We start from the raw sequence: 23,812 nt of genomic DNA on the forward strand, positions 1-23,812 counted from the left end.
GGAACTCTGATGGTCATGAAAATGAGGATATTGGAGTGGGCGTTTAAAAAGAAGTCACCCAGGGAACTGGCTGGGCACAGAGATCATGTTGCTCGTGTTTGTTTCCTAAAGCTGCCATGAAAAAGTACAAGTTGAGCATCTAATCTGGAAAGTTGAGATCCAAACTACTCTAAAACCTGAAACTCTTTTTCTCCCCCCAGTCCTGGGGATTAAACCCAGGGGTGCTCTGCCATCTAGCTACATCCATGGCCCTTTTTAAATTTTGAGACAGGGTCTCAATTAGTTGTCCAGGCTGACCTCTGCCGCAGTCTGGCTGGGCACAAAATAACCGAGCCACCAGGAGGCACTTGTAGGTTCAAAACAGGAACTCCTTTATTGCCCGAACCTGTGAAGGCCACCCACCAGGAATCCCCTCGAGAACGCCAAAGTAGCACGAGATCTCCAAAGTAGCGGGTGCCCTAGGCAGCAAGAGCCGCCCTATTGCCCTCCAGTAAAGGTCAAATATACAATACTATCAATCCAGCATCACAGCAATTATATATAGCTTAATTCAAATCATCATCTCAATGGTTCACTGGTCACCTTTCAAACATTCCCTCTGGCAAATGCCAGGCATCATTCTGTCTGGGCCGTGGCTCTCAACAGACCTCAAACTTGTATTCATTCTGCCTCAGCCTCCCAAGTAGGTAGGATTACAGGTATGCACATTGCACCCACCTGATAAAACCCAGACTTTCTGAGCACTGACATGATGTCAAAAGTGTAGAGTTACTTGGTGTACTGCATGTTGTTGTCAATATGAAGGAATGTGATACAATTTATTCAGTCCCCAAGGGAAGCAAAGACTCCCAGCCCACTCAGCTGTGGTATACCTTTTCTAGGTGTGCCTGTGTTCCTTACACAAGCGTGCTCAAAGAGTGCAATAAGATGTGTGCTATCTGGATAATGAATGGCAGGTTTCCAGTTCCCCACATGAGGCCAAGATCTGTGCCCATTGTATACTCTATGTCTTCTTTACTCTCTGGACTGTGGTGTAAAGGACTTAAGATATCCGAAAGGCCTGCAGATGCCCCTGTTGATAATGGTGATAAGAAAAAGTGTAAGCATTTGTATCTTTTCACTGTTTATTCTCCCTCCTCCTGAAAGAATTCCCCACGCAAAGATACTTCGCCGGGAGAATTCCAATTTTATTGCAAAAAGCTGTGTGATTATATAGAACTAAAGGGGAGATGGTAGGGCTTAGATAAACGGCAGGCCACCCGTTTATTGGCAAGTTCTTCCAGATATCAGCTCCGGAGCCCAGGAATTAGTTCTCATTGGGGCTAAGGTTCCCTGCCAGCGAGATTTGAAATTGGCGCCGGCGGGAGAGTTCACAAGGGCGGGAACTTTTCGCGCCACTGCAGAAAAGAAGAAGGTAGGAAGAAGAAGTCCTTAGGCGCCATGTTGGGGTTTTTTTCTCTGGGGTACAGCTGCCGTTTATACTTTTCCCAATACTTTTCCCAACATTCCTCCCTTTTTGTTTTCTTAGGAATTGGGTGTCGTTAGATCCGGCTGCTTCCTGCTGTGTGGGGGCGCCGTGGGGCCTAGAAAGGGAAGTGGAGGAATGTTCGGGGGGCAGGTCTGGGGATATCATGGCAGCCAGAAATAAAACCCAGTGGCTATAGACAGCTACTTCCGTAGGGGTGAAGTCTATGAAAGTTCCCTGAAGCCACAAGTCGTCGATGGCATCGAACCAGTCCTGGATGGAGGAGATTGTTGGTATCAGCCACTGGTCCTGTAACAGAGACTCTAGGAAATACTGGAAGCGTTGCCTGGACATGGCGTCACCAGCACCTGAAGAAGATCAGAGCGAATAAAAACAGAATGAAGATAAAAATTAAAGCAAAGGTCAATTTTTGGCAGAAGTTCCATGTTGGGGGACTGACAGAGAAGAGGCCAAGGGCCATGAGAAGGCTTAAAAGGACATAAAGACTCATGAATCCAGGATGGCAGATTAAGAGGTTCTCCAAGCTCATTGTCTCCCGCTGTCTGATGTACGTTGCATTCCATCGTGCCTGGTAGGGAGCTTCAGCACTGAGTGAACTGTTCTCTTGGAAATGTTGGGGGTTCATCGGTCATCAGAGGTTGGTAGTGCCTAAGCAGAAGCTGGTTGAAAGTTTGATTAGAAATTTTCTGCAAGTGTGTTTGAAGGAACTTCATTATGCAGGGCAAGAGAGCACAAAAAAGGAGCATTCCAATAAGAGGCCCCAAGATAGGTAGTAAGTACGTGGCAAGAGAGGATTGGAAGAACCCTGTTATGGGATTAGAGGAGGTGGGTTTGAGCAATTGGGTCGATAATTCCTGCAGTTTAACAACATTTTTTTCTATTAGCCCAGACTCATTAACATAGTAGCAACATTCCTCTCTGAGGAACAGGCATGTACTCCCTTTTTCTGCAGTGAGAAGCTCAATCGCTCTTTGGTTCTGTAAAGCCACTTGTGCCAATGAAGTAACCTGCCGCTGCAAGGAGCCCAGAGACTCAGCAGTGGTATCGAGTGCTTCCTGCAGTTTTTGTTGCAGGTCATTAGATGCCCATAGAGCATGACCTATAGCTCCACCAGAGAGTCCAAGACTCGCCACTGAGGTTGTTAAAGTGAGGCCTACCAGAACTGGCAGAAAGACTGCCCTATGGGTGAGGGAAGGTAGGGCCAACTGTCGGAATTCGGTGGGAGTATACAAAGACAGCTGAGGAACTACAGTAACCAAGAAACAGGTGCCAGAGACATTGATAGTTGAGGTACTTAAAGACCCGTTACACCAGAGGAAATGTCCAGGTTGCATAAACGCAGGGCTCGATGGGGTGCTATAGATAAAGGAACAAATGGGTAAAGGATTAATTGTTGGCAGGTGGAAACAGATGAAAGGAAATGAAGTATTGGTGGAATAACTTTCCCATAGTGGGGTACGTGTCACGTGTAGGGGTTGTCCTTTCTTAGAGAAATTGTAGGTTTTTGCTGAAATATTTCCTGCTGCTAATGGGACTGCTGCTAGAATGGATGACTAAGTGAAGCACAGAGAAAGCACTGAGAAGTAGGCACAGAAAGAGGGGTGGAGTTTAATAATCGAAGAGTTTGGTATAGCAAATTGATCCATGTGGGAGGGAGGCCTGAGGGGGTTGAAGGCTCTGAATCCTCTTTGGATGAGCTATGGATAAGATCTCGAAGTTTTGATCCTGACTCCTTGATGTGTTCCACTACCTGGATGGTTGCCTTAGGTGGCATAATCAGGGTGCGGCCAACACTCATCCACCCTGTGGGTCTGGCTGAGGTTGTCTGAGCATAGACGGCAAACTCAACATAGTCCCAACGTTTGGCCTTGGGGTCAGGTATATCTAAAGTATACCATCCATTGTTATTGGATGAAGAGCCTTTATGCCATTTTAGGTAACTAGAAGTCCACCCTTCAGGGTAACCAAGTGAGTGGTAAGAATAGCTACCACGTTCATCATGGAACCTGCATGACCAATAGGGGCACCCATTATATATCTCAGGCCACCAATGGCAATAGCCTTTGGTTTGATCAAAAAGGAAGCAAATGAAAGGCCAGTTCCAGCTACCAGGGACGAAGGTCCTGGAAGGTGACAATTTTAGGGAAATAGAGGTGCAGTTGTGGATGAAGCAAGTAGTTGCATCCACTTCGCGGACCTTCTGCATGCCATGTTCTGAGTATCGTTCCCGAAGAGTGAATAGATACATGGTAGGAAAGGAGGGTAAAGACGAGTCCTGACAGAGCACAGAAAATACGCAGAGCACAAAAAACAAGCAGAGAGAGAAGACTGGGGTGTTGGGAAAGCTCATTGTGCCCTCTTTAAGAGGAATTGGGCTGCGGGGAACACTGTGTGAGCCGCAACTTTAAGGGGTGAGATGGGTGTGGAGAGCAGGAGTAAAGGGGAGGTTCAGGAGGTGATTCTTGGAGTTCCTCTGGGGTGGTCCTGTCGTCAGCAGGTGGGGCCTCCTGGTGATATGGCTTCAACCTAGAAATGTGAATCCAGGGAGTGAGACGGTTGTCTGGTAAGGAGAGTTTGGCGGTGGTGGGGGTACAGAGAATGACAGGATAGGGGCCTTCCCATTTTGGGGTAAGAGGCCCTTTCTCCTCTGGGGTATTATAATAGATAGACTTCCAGGTGTTAAGGGAGGAGTGTTTGGAGAGGAGACTGGGTCCGGAAGAAGCCAGTCCTGATATTTCCAGAGTTCCGAGCGGAGATGAAATGAGAGGCAAAGACAAATCTCGGGTGAGAGGTCCTTGTGAAACGACCAATCCAGGGGGTATAAGAGGTCTTCCATACATTATCTCAAAGGGAGACAGTAAAGATGGTTTCTTAGGGAGAGCTCTGATTCGAAGCAAAGCCAAGGGAAGGAGTTTGACCCAGTCTAAGTTTAATTCCATTGTCAATTTGGTAAGGACTTCTTTTAGAGTCCGATTTACCCTTTCCACTTTTCCTGAAGCCTGGGGGCAATATGGACAGTGGAAATGCCACTTGAAGGAGAGGGCTTGAGAGACCTTTTGTGTGATCTTAGAAATAAACTCAGGACCATTGTCAGATTGTAAGGAAGTGGGCATACCAAACCTGGGGATGATGTCTGTCAGTAAGATTGAAGCTACAGTGGAATCCTTTTTATTGGAAGTGGGAAATGCCTCAACCCAACCAGAGAAAGTGTCCACAAAGACAAGGAGGTATTTAATGCGCCGTACTGTGGGCATGTTGGTGAAGTCTACCTGCCAGTCAGCAGCAGGAGTGTGTCCCCGAGCTTGGTGGGAGGGAAAAGGTTTAGGCCTTAAAGGAGTATGAGGGTTGGTCCGCTGACAGATCTGACAATTAGAGGCTATATTCTGTAGCATGGCTTTGTCAGAGGGGGTGAGGGAAAAGAAGCTCTGTAAAAAGAGGGTCAAAGACTGAGAGTTGGAATGGAATAGAGTATGAAGGAACTCGAAAAGATCCTTGTTCTTACTGGAAGAAGTAGGGGCTTCAGATGAGCTATCTAAAGTGGCCATTATATGTCCCCCAGGGGGGCTATAATTGGAAGTGGTAGCAGCCATTCGTGCTGCCTGGTCAGCTTTGGCGTTGCCCTCAGTGATAAGAGAGCAGTCCTTCTGATGAGACCTACAATGGACAACTCCCAACTGGGTGGGTAAGTGGGAGGCCTCTATCAGATTGGTTATAAGAGCCGAATTAGTGATCGCATTACCTTTGGTGGTAAGTAGGCCTCGCTCCTTCCATATTGCAGCATGGGATAATAGAATATGGAAGACATATTTTGAGTCAGTATAAAGGGTGAGGGATTTGCCTTGAGCTAAAAGGCAGGCACGAGTGGCTGCTATGAGTTCAGCCTGCTGGTTGGTAGTTCCTGAAGGCAGAGCTTTGGCCTCTATAATCTCAGTGGCTGAAACTACAGCGTATCCAGAGTAATGAGTGCCATTCTGCCTAAAGGAACTGCCGTCAGTGAACCAGATAAGGTCAGGCTTGGTGAGTGGTCCCTCAGAAATGGAAGAATGACAGGGGAGGAAATCATCTAAGGTTTCCAAGCAATTTGAGTTGGCGTGTCAGACGTGGGAGTCGTTGGGAGCAGTGAGGCAGGGTTCAGTGCAGAGCAGGGGAGGAACGTAATATTAGGGTTTTCCAGAAAGGAAGTGAGGAGTGACAGAACTCTGGATGGAGGAAGGGTTTGAAGGCCCTTATAAGCTAAAAGATCCTTCAAGTGATGTGGGGAGTGGATAGTTAAAGGGGCCCCAAAAGTCAGCTTAGAGGCTTCTTTGTGTAAAATTTGTCCAGCAGCCAGAGCTCTTAAGCAAGGGGCCCACCCACGGATGGTAGGGTCTAGTTGCTTGGACAAATATGCCACAGGTGCAAATGTAGGCCCATAGTTTTGACCTAAGACCCCAAGTGCTTGCCACCTTTTTTCATGGACATATAGATGAAATGGTCTTGAAAGATCAGGAAGGTGAAGGGCGGGTGCCTTTAAGAGGAGTTGCAGAAGCCTGCAGAAGTGGTAGTTGGGGGAGGAGGCAAGAGATTCACTAGGGGGTCCCTTTGCTAGGTCATACAGGGATTTGGCTAGAAGAGAATAATTTGGGATCCAGGCCCTAAAATAACCTGCTAGTCCTAGGAATGATAGTATTTCGGCTTTCGTATGGGGCACTGGAAGATTAGAGAGGAGTTGCCTCCTATCCAGTGTTATTTCCTTTTTCCCGGGTGTAAGGCGAAAACCAAGATAGGTGACAGAAGACTGGGAAACCTGGGCCTTGTGGGGAGACACCCTATATCCCTTGTCTGCTAGGAAATTAAGAAGCTGGGCGGTGTGGGATTGAGAGTGTTCCCAAGAGGGACTACATAGAAGAAGGTCATCGACATATTGAAGGAGAGTAGAGTCAGGACAGGTGGGGTGAAAGAATGTGAGGTCCTGGGCAAGAACTTGGCCAAAGAGATGGGGGCTATCCCTGAATCCCTGTGGGAGGACAGTCCAGGTAAGCTGACGAGAATGGCGGGTGTGAGGGTCAGTCCACGTAAAAGCAAAGATATCCTGAGATTCTGAGGACAACGGAATAGAAAAGAATGCATCTTTCAAATCTAGGACCGAGAAGTGGGTAGTAGTGGCAGGGATCTGAGAGAGGAGGGTATAAGGGTTGGGCACTAGCGGGTGGATGGGGACCACAGAGGAGTTGACAAGGCGAAGGTCTTGAACCAGCCTGTAGGTCCCGTTAGGTTTTTTAACTGCCAGAATGGGGGTGTTGAAAGGAGAGTGTGTAGGCCTAAGATATCCCTTTCGTAATAAATCTTGGATGATGGGTTCTAATCCGAGGAGGGCTGTGGTTTTGAGTGGATATTGTGGTTGACTAATATATCTTGAAGGGTCCCGTAAGACAATATGAATAGGACTGCATTTAGCCATAGAGGGTGTAGTTGTGTCCCAAACCTCAGGGTTAACTGGTTTAGATAGTTGTGGAAGAGTGTGTGAAGGAGGTGTATCTGCCCCTAGGAACATCATGAGGAAATGAGAGGTAGGAGAGATGTGGGGTGATATGTGAATGGTGACTTTCAATAGTGAGAGTATGTCCCTTCCCAGAAGGGGAATGGGGCAATGGCTCATAACGAGAAAGGAGTGTGTGAAGGACAAAAGGGATCCCTGCATATAACATGATAAGGGGGGGGTTTCGAGGGAAAATCTGTTTACCTCCTACCCCGACAATAGGAGTTTTTGAGGGTGTGGTAAGACCCCAATACTCCCTCAAGACCAAAAAAGCGGCACCAGTATCTAAGAGGAAGGTAATGAAGCGTCCATCCACCAGGAAGGTGACCCTAGGCTCTTGCTTCTTGATGGTAATAGTCGGGAGGGAAGGCCTAGGGCTCCGTCAATCCTCCTCTGCCAAGCCCAGGAGAGGCTGGGGTTGCCGGGCAGCTGACCAACCTCCCTTCCGGGTTGTTGGGCAGTCCGCCCCCTAGTGTCCCCTTTGGTGGCATTTTGGGCAGGGGCTGGAGGGTGTCTTTGGCGAAGGACAATCCTTGGCCCAATGTCCCTCCTTACCACATTTGAAGCAAGCTCCGGGGGGTGTCTTATTAGGACGGCATGGTGATGACCTTCTCTGAATGACCTGGGCCAACATTTGGAACTTGGCATTTTCAGCCCTCTGCCTACGGCTTTCATCCTCTCTACCATGAAAAACCTTGAAAGTGACAGCGAGGATTTCGGTCTGAGGAGTAGCAGGGCCCTGTCAAGCTTTTTAAGCTTGGCTTTAATGTCAAGGTAGCTTTGGGCCAGAAAATATGTCATTAAGACATGACGGCCATCTGGGTCGAGGTTTGTGTACTGTTGAAGGGCCTTGGTTAGTCTGTCCAAGAATTCTGAAGGTGTTTCTTCCTTTCTTTGAATGATCTCCTGCACCTTTTGAAAGTTAACAGCCTTGTGGGTGGCCTTTTTCAGGCCCGCCAAGAGGCAGGATGTAAAAAGGTCACGAGACTGTAAGCCTTCAGGGGTGATGTAATCCCACAGGGGATCCTGCTCTGGGACAGCATGAGGGCCCGTGGGGTGGTTGGGATTGGTCCTATGATTTTCATCAGCATGGGCTTGGGCTAGCTCCCAGACCTGTCGCCTTTCCTCGGGGAGAAGTGTATTGGCCAAGAGCATGTAGATGTCATGATGAGTGAGGCTATATGCTTGCAGGACCCATTGAAACTCCCGAATGTAAGTGGTGGGGTCAGTGGTGAATGAGCCTAGCTTCCTCTCTAGCTGAGTAATGTCCAACATGGAGAAGGGCACATGGACTCTGATGACACCCTCGGGACCAGCTACCTCACGAAGGGGTGCTATTGTCTTGGGGGTGGGAAGGAGTCCCTTAGACCTGGTAACCGGAGGACTGAAAGAGGCAGGCGGTGGACAGGAAGGAGAGGGAGGGGAAGGGGGTGTCTCTGCGGAGGAGGAGGTGGAGCAGGCAGAAGAGGGCGGAGGGGAGGGGGATGAAATGGAAGGCTGAGGATCCGTGGAATCAGGCGGAGGAAGAGGAGGGTATAGCAGGAGAGAAGGAGCAGATAGGGCTGGGGGATAAGGTGGGGGTTCATCTGCTGGGTCGAATGAGGAAGAATCTGCGAAGTCAGGAGGAGAAGTAGGGGAAGAGAGGGGTTTGCAAGCAAGGAGGACTTGAGAGGGAGAGCAGGAGGAGCAGAGAGCAGGGTGCTGTCCAAGAAGGCTAAAACCTTCAACTCAGGGAATCTCCCTCCACTTTTTCAGAGGCTGGCAATAGTTAAAAAGGTCTCGAAGGAGGTTTGGATCTAAGGAGCCTTCTGGAGGCCAATGATTGCCATTATCCAGTGGATATGTAGGCCAATCTTGGGTACAGAATTTGATTAGAAGTTTGGGCTTGATGTCTGGTGTGAGGGAGAGTGTGGCCAGATTTTTTATTAAACATTTGAGAGGTGAGGCTTCAGGTACAGACGAAGAGGTGCCCATAGTCACAGGGAGAGATGGAAGAGAGAGAAAGAGAGAGAGAATAAGAGTAAGCGAGAGAGACAATGAGAAAACCCGGGCTGGAAGGGCTTCCATGAAGCCCAGGGCGAACGGGGGTCAGGTGGGCGTCCCCAAAATGACCAGCCGTCACGAGGAACTACAGAGGGCACTATCCGGTCGTCACCAGTGAAGTGCGATCTGTGAGACCCAATGGGGTCGGAGCCACGAGCAATCTGATGTCAGGAAAGTTTTCAACCGCAGCGGAAAAAGTCAGTAATGAAAACAGAACTCCGGCTCCGGCAGAACGCAGTTCCAGGCCGGGAGTTCAGTTTTCCCCGAGCAGAAAGGCAGCTTCAGCCAGACACAGCAGCCCTGCAGGAAACAGCAACTCTAGCCGGCAGCAGCAGCAGTGGAGGAGGAAAAAACCACAGAACCTCTCGTGTAAACTCAGAAGCCTCACGCCCCAAAGGGAAACGGATCACCAGAGGGTCCACTGCAACCGGTAAAGGTTTCAGTGGTGTGAATTCCCTCCCCCCACCGGGCGTCTGGAGTGTGCTGGACGATCACGGTCACAGTTCCAGCGGTCACAGTTCCAGCGTTAGCCCTAAGGGAGTTGGTGAGCCGGGGTCAAGGGAAGCTTACCTATGGTCGGATCAGTGGTGAGTGCAGGGAGCTGGCATCTGAAAAGAGCGGACCAGGGTGGAGTGTCTTCAGCGGAGCAGGGGACGGGGCTCTTGTTGGAAAGAGCTCACCCGTATCCTCACACGGGGTACCAGAATGATAGAATTCCCCACGCAAAGACAATTCGCCGGGAGAATTCCAATTTTATTGCAAAAAGCTGTGTGCTTATATAGAACTAAAGGGGAGATGGTAGGGCTTAGATAAATGGCAGGCCACCCGTTTATTGGCAAGTTCTTCCAGATATCAGCTCCGGAGCCCAGGAATTAGTTCTCATTGGGGCTAAGGTTCCCTGCCAGCGAGATTTGAAATTGGCGCCGGCGGGAGAGTTCACAAGGGCAGGAACTTTTCGTGCCACTGCAGAAAAGAAGAAGGTAGGAAGAAGAAGTCCTTAGGCGCCATGTTGGGGTTTTTTTCTCTGGGGTATGGCTGCCGTTTATACTTTTCCCAACACCTCCTCCTCCTGCTCCTCCTTCCTTCTTGCTTCTTCTTCTTGCTGCTGCTGTTGCTGCTGCTGCTTCTTCTTCTTCTTCTTCTTCTTCTTCTTCTTCTTCTTCTTCTTCTTCTTCTTCTTCTTCTCTTCCTCCTTCTTTCTTCTTATTTCTTCTTTCTTCTTTCTTCTTTCTTTCTTCTTTCTTCTTTCTTCTTCATTTTGAACCCAGGGCCTACTGCATGCAAGTCAAGCTCTATACCAACTGAGCTGTATCCCCAGCCCCCCAAGCATTTGTGTCTTTTAGTAGCACAAAAGGTGCTGCCTGAGAAACTGAACAGCAGTTCAAATGTGAAACATATTATAGAAAAATATGTTGTTGGAATGACCTGAAGGGTCAGAAGGATAGACTGGTGAACGCCATGCTGGAAGTGATGAAAAGAAGGAAAAACCTTGAAAAATAGAAAGAAAACTTAAAATGCATGAACTAAAAATTAAAATGTCTGCAGTATATCAGAAGAATCCAAAAGATGATCAGTATCAGTGAGCATATGCCACATGACAGTGTGCTCAACTCAGTAAACTGAAAATCCAGGGGAACTGGATATTCATGGTTGGTTGCAGAAATTAAGAAAAGACAGCTATATATTTTAAAGATTGGCAGTGATAAAGCATCTACTGATGCCCAAGCAGGGGGACATTCACAGAAGAGCTGGCCAAGGTTGGCACTGGTGGAAGCTGTCACTATCCTGATGCCAGAACAAGTCTGTCATGCTACTATCCCCATGAGAAGCCCCCGCAGGACCCAGGAACCAACAGAACCAAGGCTGGGATGTGCTGATGAGCAGCTTGTCCAGCTCTCTGCAGACCTGCTGCAAGTGAGGAAAGCTCTAGTACTCCCTGTTTTAAAGGAGCCGGTTTCTTGCCAGGCCATTGTTATGCCAATAAAAAGGCATGGATTGCCAGGAATGTATTTCTGATTGATTTCATAAGGATTTTGCTCCAGTGGCTCAAGTCACCTTGGGGAAGCTGCACTGGTTTCTTGCAAGCCTTAGTTCTTCCTTGGTAATCGAGCTGCTTGTCTTGCTGAGACTCTTCAGAAACAGTGTTTGTGCTATGTCCTTTCCCTAAATGTGACTGCATCACTCCAGCCTCGCCTTGGGTCCGTAGTGCTGTAGATCACTGAAGAATGAGCAGAGCAAGTGCTGGTAGTAGGGAACAGAGATGGGTGTGGAACGTTTTCCAGGGAGTTTAGTAGGCGGCTGCCATATGCACTGCGCCTGCACCTTTTTGTTTTTGTTCTTTTTTACCGTGTTATCGACATGTTGTATTTTTCACTCTTAAGTCCTTACGTGTGAATAAGTGTAAGAAAATGATTGCTGTAGCACAGATTCACTCAGGACAGTGGTAGTGCCAAGCAGCTATAGGTGTCCCCAGCGTGTGGAGACATTCATCTGTGCTTACTTCCCTGCTTTCTCTCTTCCTTCCCTTCCCTTTTCCACCACAGAGCTATGTCCCCAGCCTTTTTATTTAAATATTTATATTTTTAGTTGTTGATGGACCTTTATTTTGTTTACTTGTATGTGGTGCTGAGAATTGAACCTAGTGCCTCATGCATGCTAGGCAAGCATGCTACCAATGAGCCACAACCTCAGTCCCAATGTCCCCAGCCCTTTTATGTTTCATTTCAAGGTAGGGTCTTGCTAAGTTTCCCAGGCTGACCTTGAACTTGGATATACTTCTGCTTTGGCCTCCCAGACACCTTTGTTTTCTGATGGTTCAGTGTATCCAAACTTTGTTTCATGCACAACATTATTAAAAATATTGTGTGCTAGGCACTGTGGCACACACCTGTAATTTATTGGTTCAGAAGGCTGAGGCAGGAGGATTGCAAGTTCAAAGCCATCTTCAGCAACTTAGCAAAGCCCTAAGCAATTTAGTGAGACCCTGTCTCATAGTAAAAAAATAAAAAGGTTGAGAATATGGCTTAGTGGTTAAGTGCCCCTGGGTTCAATCTCTGGTGTGTGTGTGTGTGTGTGTGTGTGTGTGTGTGTGTACACACACACACACACACACACATACACATATATGTATACATATATATAGATTTATATAAAACATGTATATATGTATAGATCTATCTATGTACCTATGTATGTATGTATGTATGTATTTATATATAGTACAAAATTGTCTTCAGGCTGTGTGTGTAAGGTATATATGAAACATAAGTGACTTTTGTTTTTAGACATAGTCCCATCCCCAAAATATTTTGTTATGTATGTGTGGATATTCTAACATATGAAAAAATCCAAAATTCAAAATACTTTTTGAGTCTTAAGGATTTTGGATAAGAGATGCACAAATTGAACCCAAAACCAGGTGATTTAAAATTGAACTTTACTTCTTATGGTTCTGGAGGCTTAAAAGTTTAAAATCAAGGTGCCATTGGGGGCATGTCAGACCTCTAGGAGAGGGTTCTTCCTGCCTCTTCTAGCGCCTCACAGCCAGGGGCTCCTGAGCTTGTGGTGAACCACTCCATGTGGTGGCCACTCACGTCTGTTTCTGGGTCTTTTCTTTTATAAGCTCACCAGTCATATTGAATTAGGAGCCAATGTACTACAGTACTGCCTCATTTAACTACTTCCATCTACAGTGGTCCTATTTCCAAGTAAGGCCACATTCCGAATTATTGGGCATCAGGACTTAACCATATCTCCTTAGGGGGTACAGTTCCTCCTTATTTGTGTAAGAAGTGGAATTGTATAAGTAGTGTGTTTTGTTTTTTAGATTTGGAACCAAACATTTTACCTAAAAGGTATTGACAAACAAATGTCACACTTAAATAGGGGAAATAATTTGTGTTAATATCAATAGACAGCAGGTAGGCAGAAAGTCTAGGAGATGATGGGAAAGACTTGAGGTTCTGAGTTAGTTTTCTTTAGTGATTATCATATATAAATTGTTAATCTTGATGTCTGTGTTATTTTTCTGTCACTATAGAAGAGTCCCTGAGATTGGGTGTAGTGGCTCATGCCTGTAATCCCAGTGATTTGGGAGTCTGAGGCCAGGAGAATTGCAAGTTCAAGTCGGCCTCAGCAACTTAGTGAGCACCTGTCTCAAAAAATGGAAGTGGGTAGGGATGTGGCTCCATGGTAAAATGCTCCTGGGTTCAATTCCCAGACCCCCAACCAAAAAAACCCACTTAAGATAGTTAATTACAGTTGTGAAGGTTCCAATCTATAGCCAGGCAGGCCCGTGATGCCTTGTCTCTGGGGAATGGTACTCTGTGGCAGGAGCAAACGGTGAACAGAGCCCCACTTCAGCAGGAAGAGACCCGAGTCCCCCTGTCCCCTCCAGGGCACACCATGACCTCAAGACCTTCTATGAGGCCTTCCCAAGGCTTTTCCACCTCCAAGTGCTGTTGCCCTGAGACCGTGCTTGCACAGGATTCATGCCCTGTGAAGGGGAAGCTTAGCAGTGTGTGGGCACCCCGTATGGCATTTTCCTCTTCCTGCCACTGCTTCATCTTGGTCCCAGTGGGCCGCACCTCCCCTTCATGTGGTGTTTCTTCTGTGTGCACGGCGTGGCGCTTGGCTGCTCACCCATCTCCTCTCTCCCGCATGACCCTGAAGGCAGCTCTATACTCCTACGGCTTCTGACTCCGTGTACTCCCCACCATTCCTAACCTGAGCACTTTAATTGAAGAGAGCTTTTCATTTCTTTCAGATTTGGATACTAAAGTTGAAATGAAATCACCTGTTTCCAGTAAGAACATTTCCCAAGATAAAAAACCCTGTGGCATTAAAGTAGAAGGAATGGCAAGGAAGGATCTCTGGTATCTGTCATTGGAAGACATGTGGAAATGTGAAGACCCGTTGGGCAAGTATCAGGAGAATCAAGACAGACATTTGAGGCAAGTGGCCTTCACCCCAAAGAAAGTCTTTCCTCCAGGCAGGGTCTGTGAGAGTGGTAAGTATGAGGGCAGCTGCCTCCTTCCTGCTCAGCTGGTGCTGAGGGAGTATTTCCACACACGGGGCTCAGATGAGAGAAGCATGAAACATGACTTGGCATTTAGGGGGCATCAGGGGCACTGTGTGGGTGACAGTGGGGAGTGTGGCCAGGCCTTCTGCAAAAACATCCACCTGATTGAATGTGCGAGAGCTCGCACAGGAGGCCAACCCTGCAAGTGCCCTGCTGGCAGCAGCCCTCTTGATCCCGGAGCATCCCTCCACGTGTCTCCGGGCACACACAGGGAGAAGCCCTATGAGTGTAAGGAGTGTGGAAAGTTCTTCAGCTGGCGCTCCAATCTTACCAGACACCAGCTCATTCACACTGGAGAGAAACCCTTTGAATGTAAAGAGTGTGGAAAGTCCTTCAGCCGGAGTTCCCACCTTGTTGGGCATCAGAAGACACACACTGGCGAGGAGCCCTATGAGTGTAAAGAGTGTGGAAAGTCCTTCAGCTGGTTCTCCCATCTGGTCACCCACCAGAGGACACACACTGGGGACAAACTGTACACATGCGGTCAGTGTGGAAAATCCTTTGTCCACAGTTCCAGGCTCATTCGGCACCAAAGGACACATACAGGAGAGAAGCCCTATGAATGCCCCGAATGTGGGAAGGCCTTCCGACAGAGCACGCACCTCATTCTGCACCAGAGAACTCACGTCCGAGTGCGGCCCTACGAGTGCAGTGAGTGTGGGAAGTCCTACAGCCAGAGGTCCCACTTGGTGGTGCACCACCGGATCCACACTGGCCTCAAGCCTTTCGAATGTAAGGACTGTGGGAAGTGCTTTGGTCGCAGCTCGCACCTCTTCTCACATCAGAGGACCCATACTGGAGAGAAGCCTTACGAGTGTCACGACTGTGGAAAGTCCTTCAGCCAGAGCTCTGCCCTCATCGTGCACCAGAGAATCCACACTGGGGAGAAGCCCTACCAGTGCTGCCAGTGTGGGAAGGCCTTCATCCGCAAGAATGACCTTGTGAAGCACCAGAAGACCCATGCTGGAGAGGAGACCTATAGGTGTCAGCGGTGTGGCCTCGCCCTCAGCCAGGACTCCCCCTGTGTTGTCCATCAGGTAGGGCATACTGGGGAGCAGTTCTTCACCTGCCATCAGTGTGGGGCTGAGCTTGCAGGAAGCCCTGCCCTCACCTGCATTCCAGACAAGGCATACTAGGAAGCAAGGGCTGGTGTGGTCACCGTAGGGCATCCTTCACCCAAAGCTTTGCAGAACACCTGGAGAGAAGCTCTGCACATGGACATATGTGGAGTCAGGTATGGTGGCCAGTCCTGTGATCCCAGCTACTCTGGAGGCTGAGGCAGAAGGATTGCAAGTTCAAGACCAAGCTCAGCAACAGTGCAACCCTGTCTCAAAATAAAGAATAACTTTAAAAAGGTTGGGGTGCAGCAGAGCATTCCTAGGTTCCATACCCAGTACCCCCCTAAAAAGGTCCTGGAGTAGGAAAAATCCACTAATTTCATTTCAGTACACAAGTCCAATTTTCTGAAGCATTATTGACCAACTGAAAGTGCTAGCCTGAGGAGGAGCTGTGAGGGTGGTGGTTGGGGATGATCCAGCCTCATTGCTGTCCTCAGAAGGAAAAGAGACGAGGGTACCTGTGTGGGGAGTGGCTTGCTGAGAACGAGAACAGCTGGGCTGCTGCATCAAGCTGGCAAGACGCACTCCCTTGGCCAGGTGCTGCTCAGTGGCACTTCTGAGGTTGACGTCTTGGCTAGGCCACACTTTGGTTAGCAGCAAGGAAAATGCCTCTCATGTCAAACAGTAAAGAACACATTTATACTACTGGTGATAACTCATTTTTAAATACAGTTCCACAAGGGCAAGAATTCAGTGGAAAGATGAGAAAGTCTCGGTAAATGGGAAAAACTGACGTGTTAGTTTATGGGATTTGAGCTTTATAGTCTATTCAGTGTTGCTGAAATGATTGTTAAGACATCTTAAAGTGCTCAGAAAGGACATCTAGTTTCTTCAGTATCCAGGAAGCTTGAGGACCACCTGCTGGCCAAGGTTCCTATTGATTCTAAATTGTTTGGGGCCTTAGAGTTCCATTCTTTGCAAAAAGGTGCTGAACGTTCCTAAGCATTTTTAAAATGCAGCAGTTCTCTGGATGTGGAGACTTAGAGGATCGTTGGGCATTTGGATACTTAAGGGAGGGTCACCATTGGATCAGGAGCAGGAACGTGGGCAATATTCAGAGCACATGTGTGCACCAGACAACCCAGCACTGCTGAATCCTTTTCCTTTGTAGAGGAGACTTATTGCCTGAGGGCATGTACTCCAGCTGGAATGCCCAGGGTGAAATCCCACCTCTTTCCCTGACTAGCTGGTGTTCGTGGGCATCTGCTTGGCTTCTCTCTGCCTGAAGTGCAGACAGCCTCCCAGCAAGCTGGAGATGAGGGGAGCATGTACTTTGGATCATCGAGGTGAGTGTTTGAGAGTGAGTGTGACAGCTTAGAAGAGGGCCTCATGTGTGCCAAGTTCTTTGTCACCATTACCGTGATTGTTAATATATTCCCCCACTGAATGTTACTTGTCACCTAATTTACATGTGCTTGTTGCTTCCTGGGTTCTCAGGAGCCTGACAACCACCTGCTGACCAAGGTTCCTATTGATTCTAAATTTTCTGGGGCCATAGAGTTCCACTCACACATGCTTTTCCCTTTTGCCTAAGTCAGAATTTACCTGTGAAAGTTACTGACAATTACTGGGATTATGGTTTAATTCCTGAGGATCAGTAACAGCTTTTAATATTGTATGCAAAATTGTTTTGTTGGTACAGAGGTCTTCTAGGGGGAAGACCCCAATCTTCAGATTCTCTGGTAAGTCCATTACCCAAAAAAGATTCAGGAATAGGATCTGCTTTAATTTTCTGTTTCATTCTATAAATGAATCTTTGTGTGTTGTGAAAAGTGTCAAAATCAAAGTGAAGTAGCTTGCATCAACCCTAATAAAAAAATAAAGCCACGAGATCGTGAAGGAAGAGCTATCATGCATGATTGCCTGGTAGTGACTTTGATAAGATGCTCAGAGAGCCACACGTGCACTCAGAGGCCACGAGGCTTCACACAGATGGCCCTTCACGGGGATGCCTGCCCAGAGGCTGTGTTCATCCTTGGAGTGACGTCACCTTGCTGTTCATGGTTATGGCCAGTCATCTTTCAAAGTACATGGTGTCCTTGTTTTTGCCTTTAAAAACCTCCCCTTGCTGCCACCTCCGTGAGTACATCTGCAGTTTACTGTGACACACATTTTCCTATTGCAGTGCTGCTCCCAGGCAACAGTTGCCTTGGCTTCAGTGTCGCTGTGTGCTTCTCAGCAGTGGGGACTGACCATGGTTTGCTATTTTATAGCACAGGTGATGCTCAGATGGCTGAATGATAACATTGCAGAGACAAGTAGGTTGTGATCTGTCCTGGGAACAACTAGGATGGTGGCTGGAATTGGAGTCTTTTAAAGGAGTACAGCCCCTCATAACTTGTGCTTTGTGATAAAGTGGGGAGAACATCAGTGGTAGCAGAGCCAGTCAGATCCAGGGCTGCTCATTTCCCCATGCTGTTCACATGCAGTGTGCTCCTGTCCACGGTTTTCATTACGGCTGTAGTTCTTCACAGGAATGTCAGATAGCCCTTTAAGTGGGCCTCGGGTTTTCTGATACCTGTGGCTGGTGTTCCTCAACCTTTCAAGGAGGATACTACTAATACCTGCTTCAGAGGGCTGTTGTGTGGACTGACATGACATGCAAGCCACACCTGGTAGGTGCATTTGTGAGGGCTGTGGGTAGTTCTGCTGACAGCACCTGACAGGTGTCTAGCTGAAGTGTTGCTTACAACAGTGCATCATTTGCAAAATAATAAAAAGTGCCCAATAGCAGAACAGTCGTACATGGCATAGCCATGGTGTGGCACGTCATGTACCAGAAGTCTGACAGCATCGGAAAATGTCAGTGCTGCCACACACTGTGAAGAAAGCTCGAGCAGGGTCAGCATGGAGTGAGCACAGCTGCTTAAGTGAACGCCTCCTTAGACAGCAGACGGTGCCACCCAGACCGACCAGTGTGTGGAAAGTTTACCTTCCTGCTGGGAGAACTGGAGTTTGCTCTTCTTTCTTTCATTCTACTTTTAAATTTACTTTTCTATTCTTGACAAAGTCTCCTTGAGGAACATAAGCTAGTTTTAGAATCAGGAAAACAGTCCCCTCAGTGATATAATTTTTTTTTTCTCTTCAGAAACTCATGTTTGCGAGTAATCTTGATGAGGAACTTGATCAAGGCCACAGGAAAGGAAGCCGGCTCTCAGTCCACGTACCACAGCAGAGGCATGCAGTGTTAGGGGGCCCAGGGAGCAGGTGCAGTCTGCAGTTAGTGAGGGATGCTGCCAGAAGATGGCAGGTAGCCGGTGAGCATGGGAAGTGCAGGGGCACGAGCCAGCTGCCCTCCTATGAAGCACCTGCCTAGCCATGCAGGGCCTGGGCTCAGTCCTAGCACCACATAAAAGAAGAGTGTCCCTGCCATAGCCAAGGTTTGGAAGCTCAGTGTGGTGGTGCTCCACAGATTAGTCTTTTTAGATTTAGAGGCATTCATATGGAAATTGAAAAAGTAATCAAAAATTTAAATGGCAATGAGAAGGGCCTAGAAAAACAAAAGAATTTCTGAAGAAGAAAAAAATTGATTCAAGACCAGCTTGAGCAATTTTGGAGACCCTGTTTGAAAATGAAAGGAGGCTGCAGACGTAGAGTGGAGTGCTGCCTAGCACTTGCAGAAACCTGGTTCAAGATAGTCCTGCCAAAATGAGTGAACAACAACAAAACCCCCAAATATGAGGGCTGCACTATCTGATTTCACAGCTTTATCACAGAACTATGTTAGTAGTACTGTGTATTTTTGGCATCAGCCTGGGTATGTAAGTAAGTCAGTAAGACGCAAAGTCTAGAAACAAGTCTACACCTAGATTCTCCAGTTTTGAATAAAGTGTCCAAATAATTTGGTGTAGGAAAGAGTTTTCAATGAATGCTGCTGAAATAACTAGGTATTTGCATGGGGGCAGAGAAAGACTCCCCTTACTTCAAGGTACATAGAAGAAGTAACTTGGAATGCATCACAGAGCTGAATATGAAAGCTGACAGTGAAGGTATCTAGGAAAAATACTTATGATAATAGTGTAGGGGAAGATTTCTCAGCACCAAAAGCACAAGTTTTACATAGAAGAAAACTAAAAAAAAAAAAAAAAAAAGAGAGAACAGCCAGGCACAGTGGCACACCATGTAATCCCAGCAACTCATGAGACTGGAGGAGGAGGATCACAAGTTCAAGGCCAGGCTGGGCAATTTAGCAAGGCCCTCTCTCAAAAATTTAAAAAAGGGCTGGGGATGTAGTTCAGGTAGAGCTGGGTTCAGTTCCTAGCATGCATGAAGCCCTGGATTTCATCCCCAGAATGGAAATAACTAGCTCTTTAAAAAGTACTGATTAGGCTTGGTGTGGTGGCACACACCAATCCTAGCTGCTGGGGAGGCTGAGGCAGAAGGACTGGGAACTTAGCAAGGTGCTTAGCAATTCAGTGAGACCCTTTCTCTAAATAAAAATATAAAAAAAGGGTTGGGAAGGTAGTTCAGTGGTTAAGTACCTGTGGGTTCAATCCTTAGTACAAAAAAATTTACAAATGGGGCTGGGGTTGTGGCTCAGTGGTGGAACGCTCGCCTCGCATGTGAAAGACCCTGGGTTCGATCCTCAGCACCACATAAAAATAAACAAAATAAAGATATTGGGTCTATGTATAACAAAAAAATATTTAAAAAAAAATTTACAAATGCACTGGGTGTTGTGGCACATGCCTGTAATCCCAGAGACTCTGGAGGCAGGAGGATTGAACATTTGAGGCCAGCCTTACAACTTAGACTTTGTCTCAGAATTAAAAGGGCTGGGTGTAGCTCCATGGTAAGGCAACCCTGGGTTTAATCCCCAGAACTGCAAGACCGTCAAAAACCTATGGAAGGTGGAGACTGAGCAGGGGCGCATTGATGGGAGCAGTTTTTGGCATCCTGCTGACCACCTTCATCCTCAATATCTGGTGTCTACAATCTCACTTGTGTTGGTGGCAGCAGGCAAGTTCTGCTGTGAGATCTTGGGAACAGGAAGTCGTGCTGCCCACAGGTCAGTGGAGAGCTGGAGTGAGAACCTCTCCACTTGGAAATGACTGCTCTGAACAGTTAGTAAGTGCTAAATGAGTGAGAAAAAATCTAACAGTGAATTTTTTTAACATAATGCAAGTAATTGGATGCTGAATAGAAAATAATATACAAAGCTGACCCATGAGTATGTCACAATACGTACATCTGACAAAGACTTCTATCCCAAATGTAAAGAGCCCTATAACTTAAGAAAACAACCCAATTGACTTGTCTCTTGGGCTGTTTTTTTTTGCCTGACAGCCATGTTCCATCAACTGGAGGGTCCAGAGTGGGGTTGAGAAGGACCTCTGGGTGCAGACAGTGTGTTCCCATCGCAGTTAATTCTAGGAAATGCTTTTTTTTCAGAAATGACAATACCATGGCCAAAAAAAAAAAAAAAAAAGTAGAAGAAAATGGTGGTGGCTGTGTTTGATGTGACCTTGTGTGCAGTTCCTAATGCTCAGAAATTGGAGCCTCATTCTCTAGTAATGAAGCATTAATGAGGGCTGGGTCTCTGGTGACAGCACCTCCCCCTTTCTCTCTAAAACCACATATCCATTGATTGAAGCAATGACTGAATATACTAAGGCTGTTTACACCTTAATTTCTCTTTACCAACAATAAACAAATTATTTGGGAAAATGAATTCTGAGACCATAGGGGAAGATGAAGTGTGGCAGGTGGTCACAGGAGCCAGAGTTGATATGATGCCCAAACAAGAGGACTTGAGGCTGGAAACCACTTGGGTGACTGCAGTTGGTCTTCAGAGATGGCAGCCAAAGCCGAGTACCAGGCCTCCAGAACTGCCAACTGGTGAGCTCTCAGGTGCAGGTGTGCTGGCTCTCCCAGAAAGCAGAAACCAAGCTGGCAGGAATGCACATGCAGGAGACGAGAGGGCCAGCCAGGAAAGGAGGCCTCCTGCTGGAGACTGAGGCCTGAGCTGGCCGTCCTTTCTGCCCACTTAGTGGGAAGCAGAGGTGGATGCCTTCCCACAGCAGCAGCACAGCTCTGCACAGGCTCATCAGGCCAGGAGCCTTGATGAGCGCAGAATGCCTGGCCCTTTCTCCTATGGTCTCAGATTCTCCTGGACCTGGTTGTTAGTTCTTGGGTTCTGTATGTACCCTGTTTAACACTGCACCCCCCAACCCCCACCCCCAATACCTGGTCGCTCTCATTTTTACCTATGCCTGAAGCATTTCACCAGACTGGGCCAGAGAGGAGTCTTTTAGTCATTTCCTTAAGTTCAATAGCTATTTGACCTCAGTTTCAAGCTTGCTCAGATTTTCAAATATGATTTAATATTTGTTCACTCCATAGGAATTTGAGTTTGGTGAGGAAGGGGGGCCTGTTTGGCTGTAAGATTTCTTTATGAGCATATGTAATGTCTTCTCTGATATGGCCTTCCCACCAGCTCTTTGGGCAGCTGAGGCCAAGGGTCGAGATTGTGACAGTTATGAAGATGAGTACAGAGTGTTCACCTGCTACTCCCAATATATGCCACCTGTATTGTTTTCTTCTTTCCTTTGAGTTTCTCTGTTGTACCCAAAGGAGAATAACGTTTTAACAATCCAATTAGAAACTGCAGAATATTTTCACATGCGTCACAAATGAATACATGAGTGGTCAGTAGACACATGACAAAATGCTCAGCATAGGGAAATGAAAATCAAAACCAGGAGGAGCTAGTACTTCACATCCAGTGTCATGGCCAAGGAGAACCAGACGAAGTGGGGGGTAGAGGGCGGGGGGGTTAGAACTGACATTGCTGGTGGGCTGTAAAATGGCTCATCTGCTTGGAAACTAGTTTGGCAGGTTCTCGAAATATTAAACAGTTAACTGTATGACCATCAAGTCCACTGTATTTCCCCAAGGGAATTGAAAATATGTCCCTTCAGGAACATGTAGATGAATGTGTAGCACTGTTCACAGTAGCTGAAACAGGAATAGACACAGACATAAGGATGTGTGAGTGAATGAGCAAATGGTGTTGAATATAATGGAATTCTGATAACACCTGGCTGGGGACACAGCCAGCAGGAGGGTAAGTCTAGTACAGGGAGTGAGAAACAGCACAGACCATGGGACTGCATTGTTAAGTTCCACAGATGGAACCTGGGTCTCAGAAAGCAGATCCAGACCTGTCAGGGGTTGTCTGGCTGGGTGAGGAGGGACTGGTCAGCTTGACCTGGGAATCGCTAGAGCCATCTTCTCTTGGCCCTGTTGGTTCCCACTGTTCATTTGTCAAACTCATGGAACAACACCTTTAAATGGGTCCAGTCTGTTATATGTAAGTTTTACCTCAATAAAATTGCTTTTGGGGGTGTACCAGAGATTGAACTCCTGGGCACTGGACCACCGAGCCACACCCCCAGCCCTTTTTGTATTTTATTTAGAGACAGGGTCTCACTGAGTTGCTTAACACCTAGCTTTTACTGAGGCTGGCTTTGAACTCTGGATCCTCCTGCCTCAGCCTCCAAAGCTGCTGGGATTACAGGCGTGCACCTCTGTGCCCAGCAATAAAATTGATTTTTAAAATGTGTAGAAAACCAGGGTTTGCAGGGCAAGGAGGAGATCTGCAGCTGCTACTGAAGGTTGTAGTTATATGATAGGTGCTGATTTTGGCAGCTCCAGGGATAGCATAACATGAGGCAGCAATGTGCCAGGCCCTTTCATGATCAGGTAACTGCATATTTAAATCAATCCTATAAAGAATTAACATTACCCCTCCAACCCCGTTCTACAGGGTTTGGAAACTTTGAGGTAATTAGGGTTTGGAAATTTTAAGTAATTTGGCCAAATTCACCAAGATTGGAAATGTGAAAGCTTCATTTGAAGACTAGCAAGCCAGGCACAGAGGTGCACACCTGTAATCCCAGTGGCTTGGCAGGCTGAAGCCAAAGTATTGCAAGTTCAAGACCTGCTTCAGCAACTTAGTGAGGCCCTGTCTCAAAATAAAAAGGGCTCAGGATGTAGCTTTCTGGTTGAGTGCTCCTGGGTTTAATCCCTGGTATCATTAAAAAATATAAATAAAATAAATTTGAAAAGCAAAAAAACTAGCAAACTTGTGGCAGAGATGTGATAAGGTAGTCCCTGGTCCATAGTTGGGTGGTGTTGGAGTTACCTGTTCTGAGACAGAACTGAGTGCAGGCTGCCCTCATGGTTACTGCTCTCCCCAGAGGCACGCTTACCCAGACTCCAACTGCCCTGTCCCTATTGTACTGTGGGCAGATGTGTTTTAGAACGCCATCTCCAGGTGAAGAAAGCATCCTGCATGGTTTGTGTGCGTCTTGAGTCACATGCTGCCTCCTTTAGTGTCCATGACAGCTTTGCTTTCTGAGTTCAGTGACTCTTCTGGGGTTGTGACCAGAAGCAGAGGAGCTAGGTGCCACACCACATGTCCCGGGCTGGTGTCTGCATCTCTTCTGCTGCTCCTTGCCTCTGCATCTGAAGGGCTGGCCATCATGCTGGACAGAGGGAAAGCAAAGAGAAGTCTGTTTTTATGGTGCTGGGGAAGGAACCCATGGCTTCCTGCATGCTGGGCA

At 47.3% G+C, this 23,812-nt stretch overlaps 1 protein-coding gene across 8 annotated transcripts in view; it reads left to right on the forward strand.

Annotated features, from left to right (window-relative positions):
• ZNF10 (zinc finger protein 10) overlaps positions 1-23,812 on the forward strand; it is a 63,365-nt gene that overhangs the window by 19,507 nt on the left and 20,046 nt on the right. For 4 of the 8 annotated variants that reach the window (XM_081286739.1, XM_081286738.1, XM_081286733.1 and 1 more), the window contains 2 exons: positions 13,813-15,164; positions 16,432-16,531. In XM_081286739.1, the coding sequence (XP_081142865.1) occupies positions 13,813-15,164; positions 16,432-16,531 (1,452 nt within the window). Of the gene's footprint in view, positions 1-1,310; positions 1,415-13,812; positions 15,165-16,431; positions 16,532-16,887; positions 18,501-23,812 lie in introns of those variants that run through there. The other 4 variants (XM_081286737.1, XM_081286734.1, XM_081286736.1 and 1 more) reach the window with 4 other exon arrangements.

This window comes from Spermophilus citellus, assembly GCF_964194105.1.
Source record: "Spermophilus citellus genome assembly, chromosome: 3".
Lineage (NCBI taxonomy): Eukaryota > Metazoa > Chordata > Mammalia > Rodentia > Sciuridae > Spermophilus > Spermophilus citellus.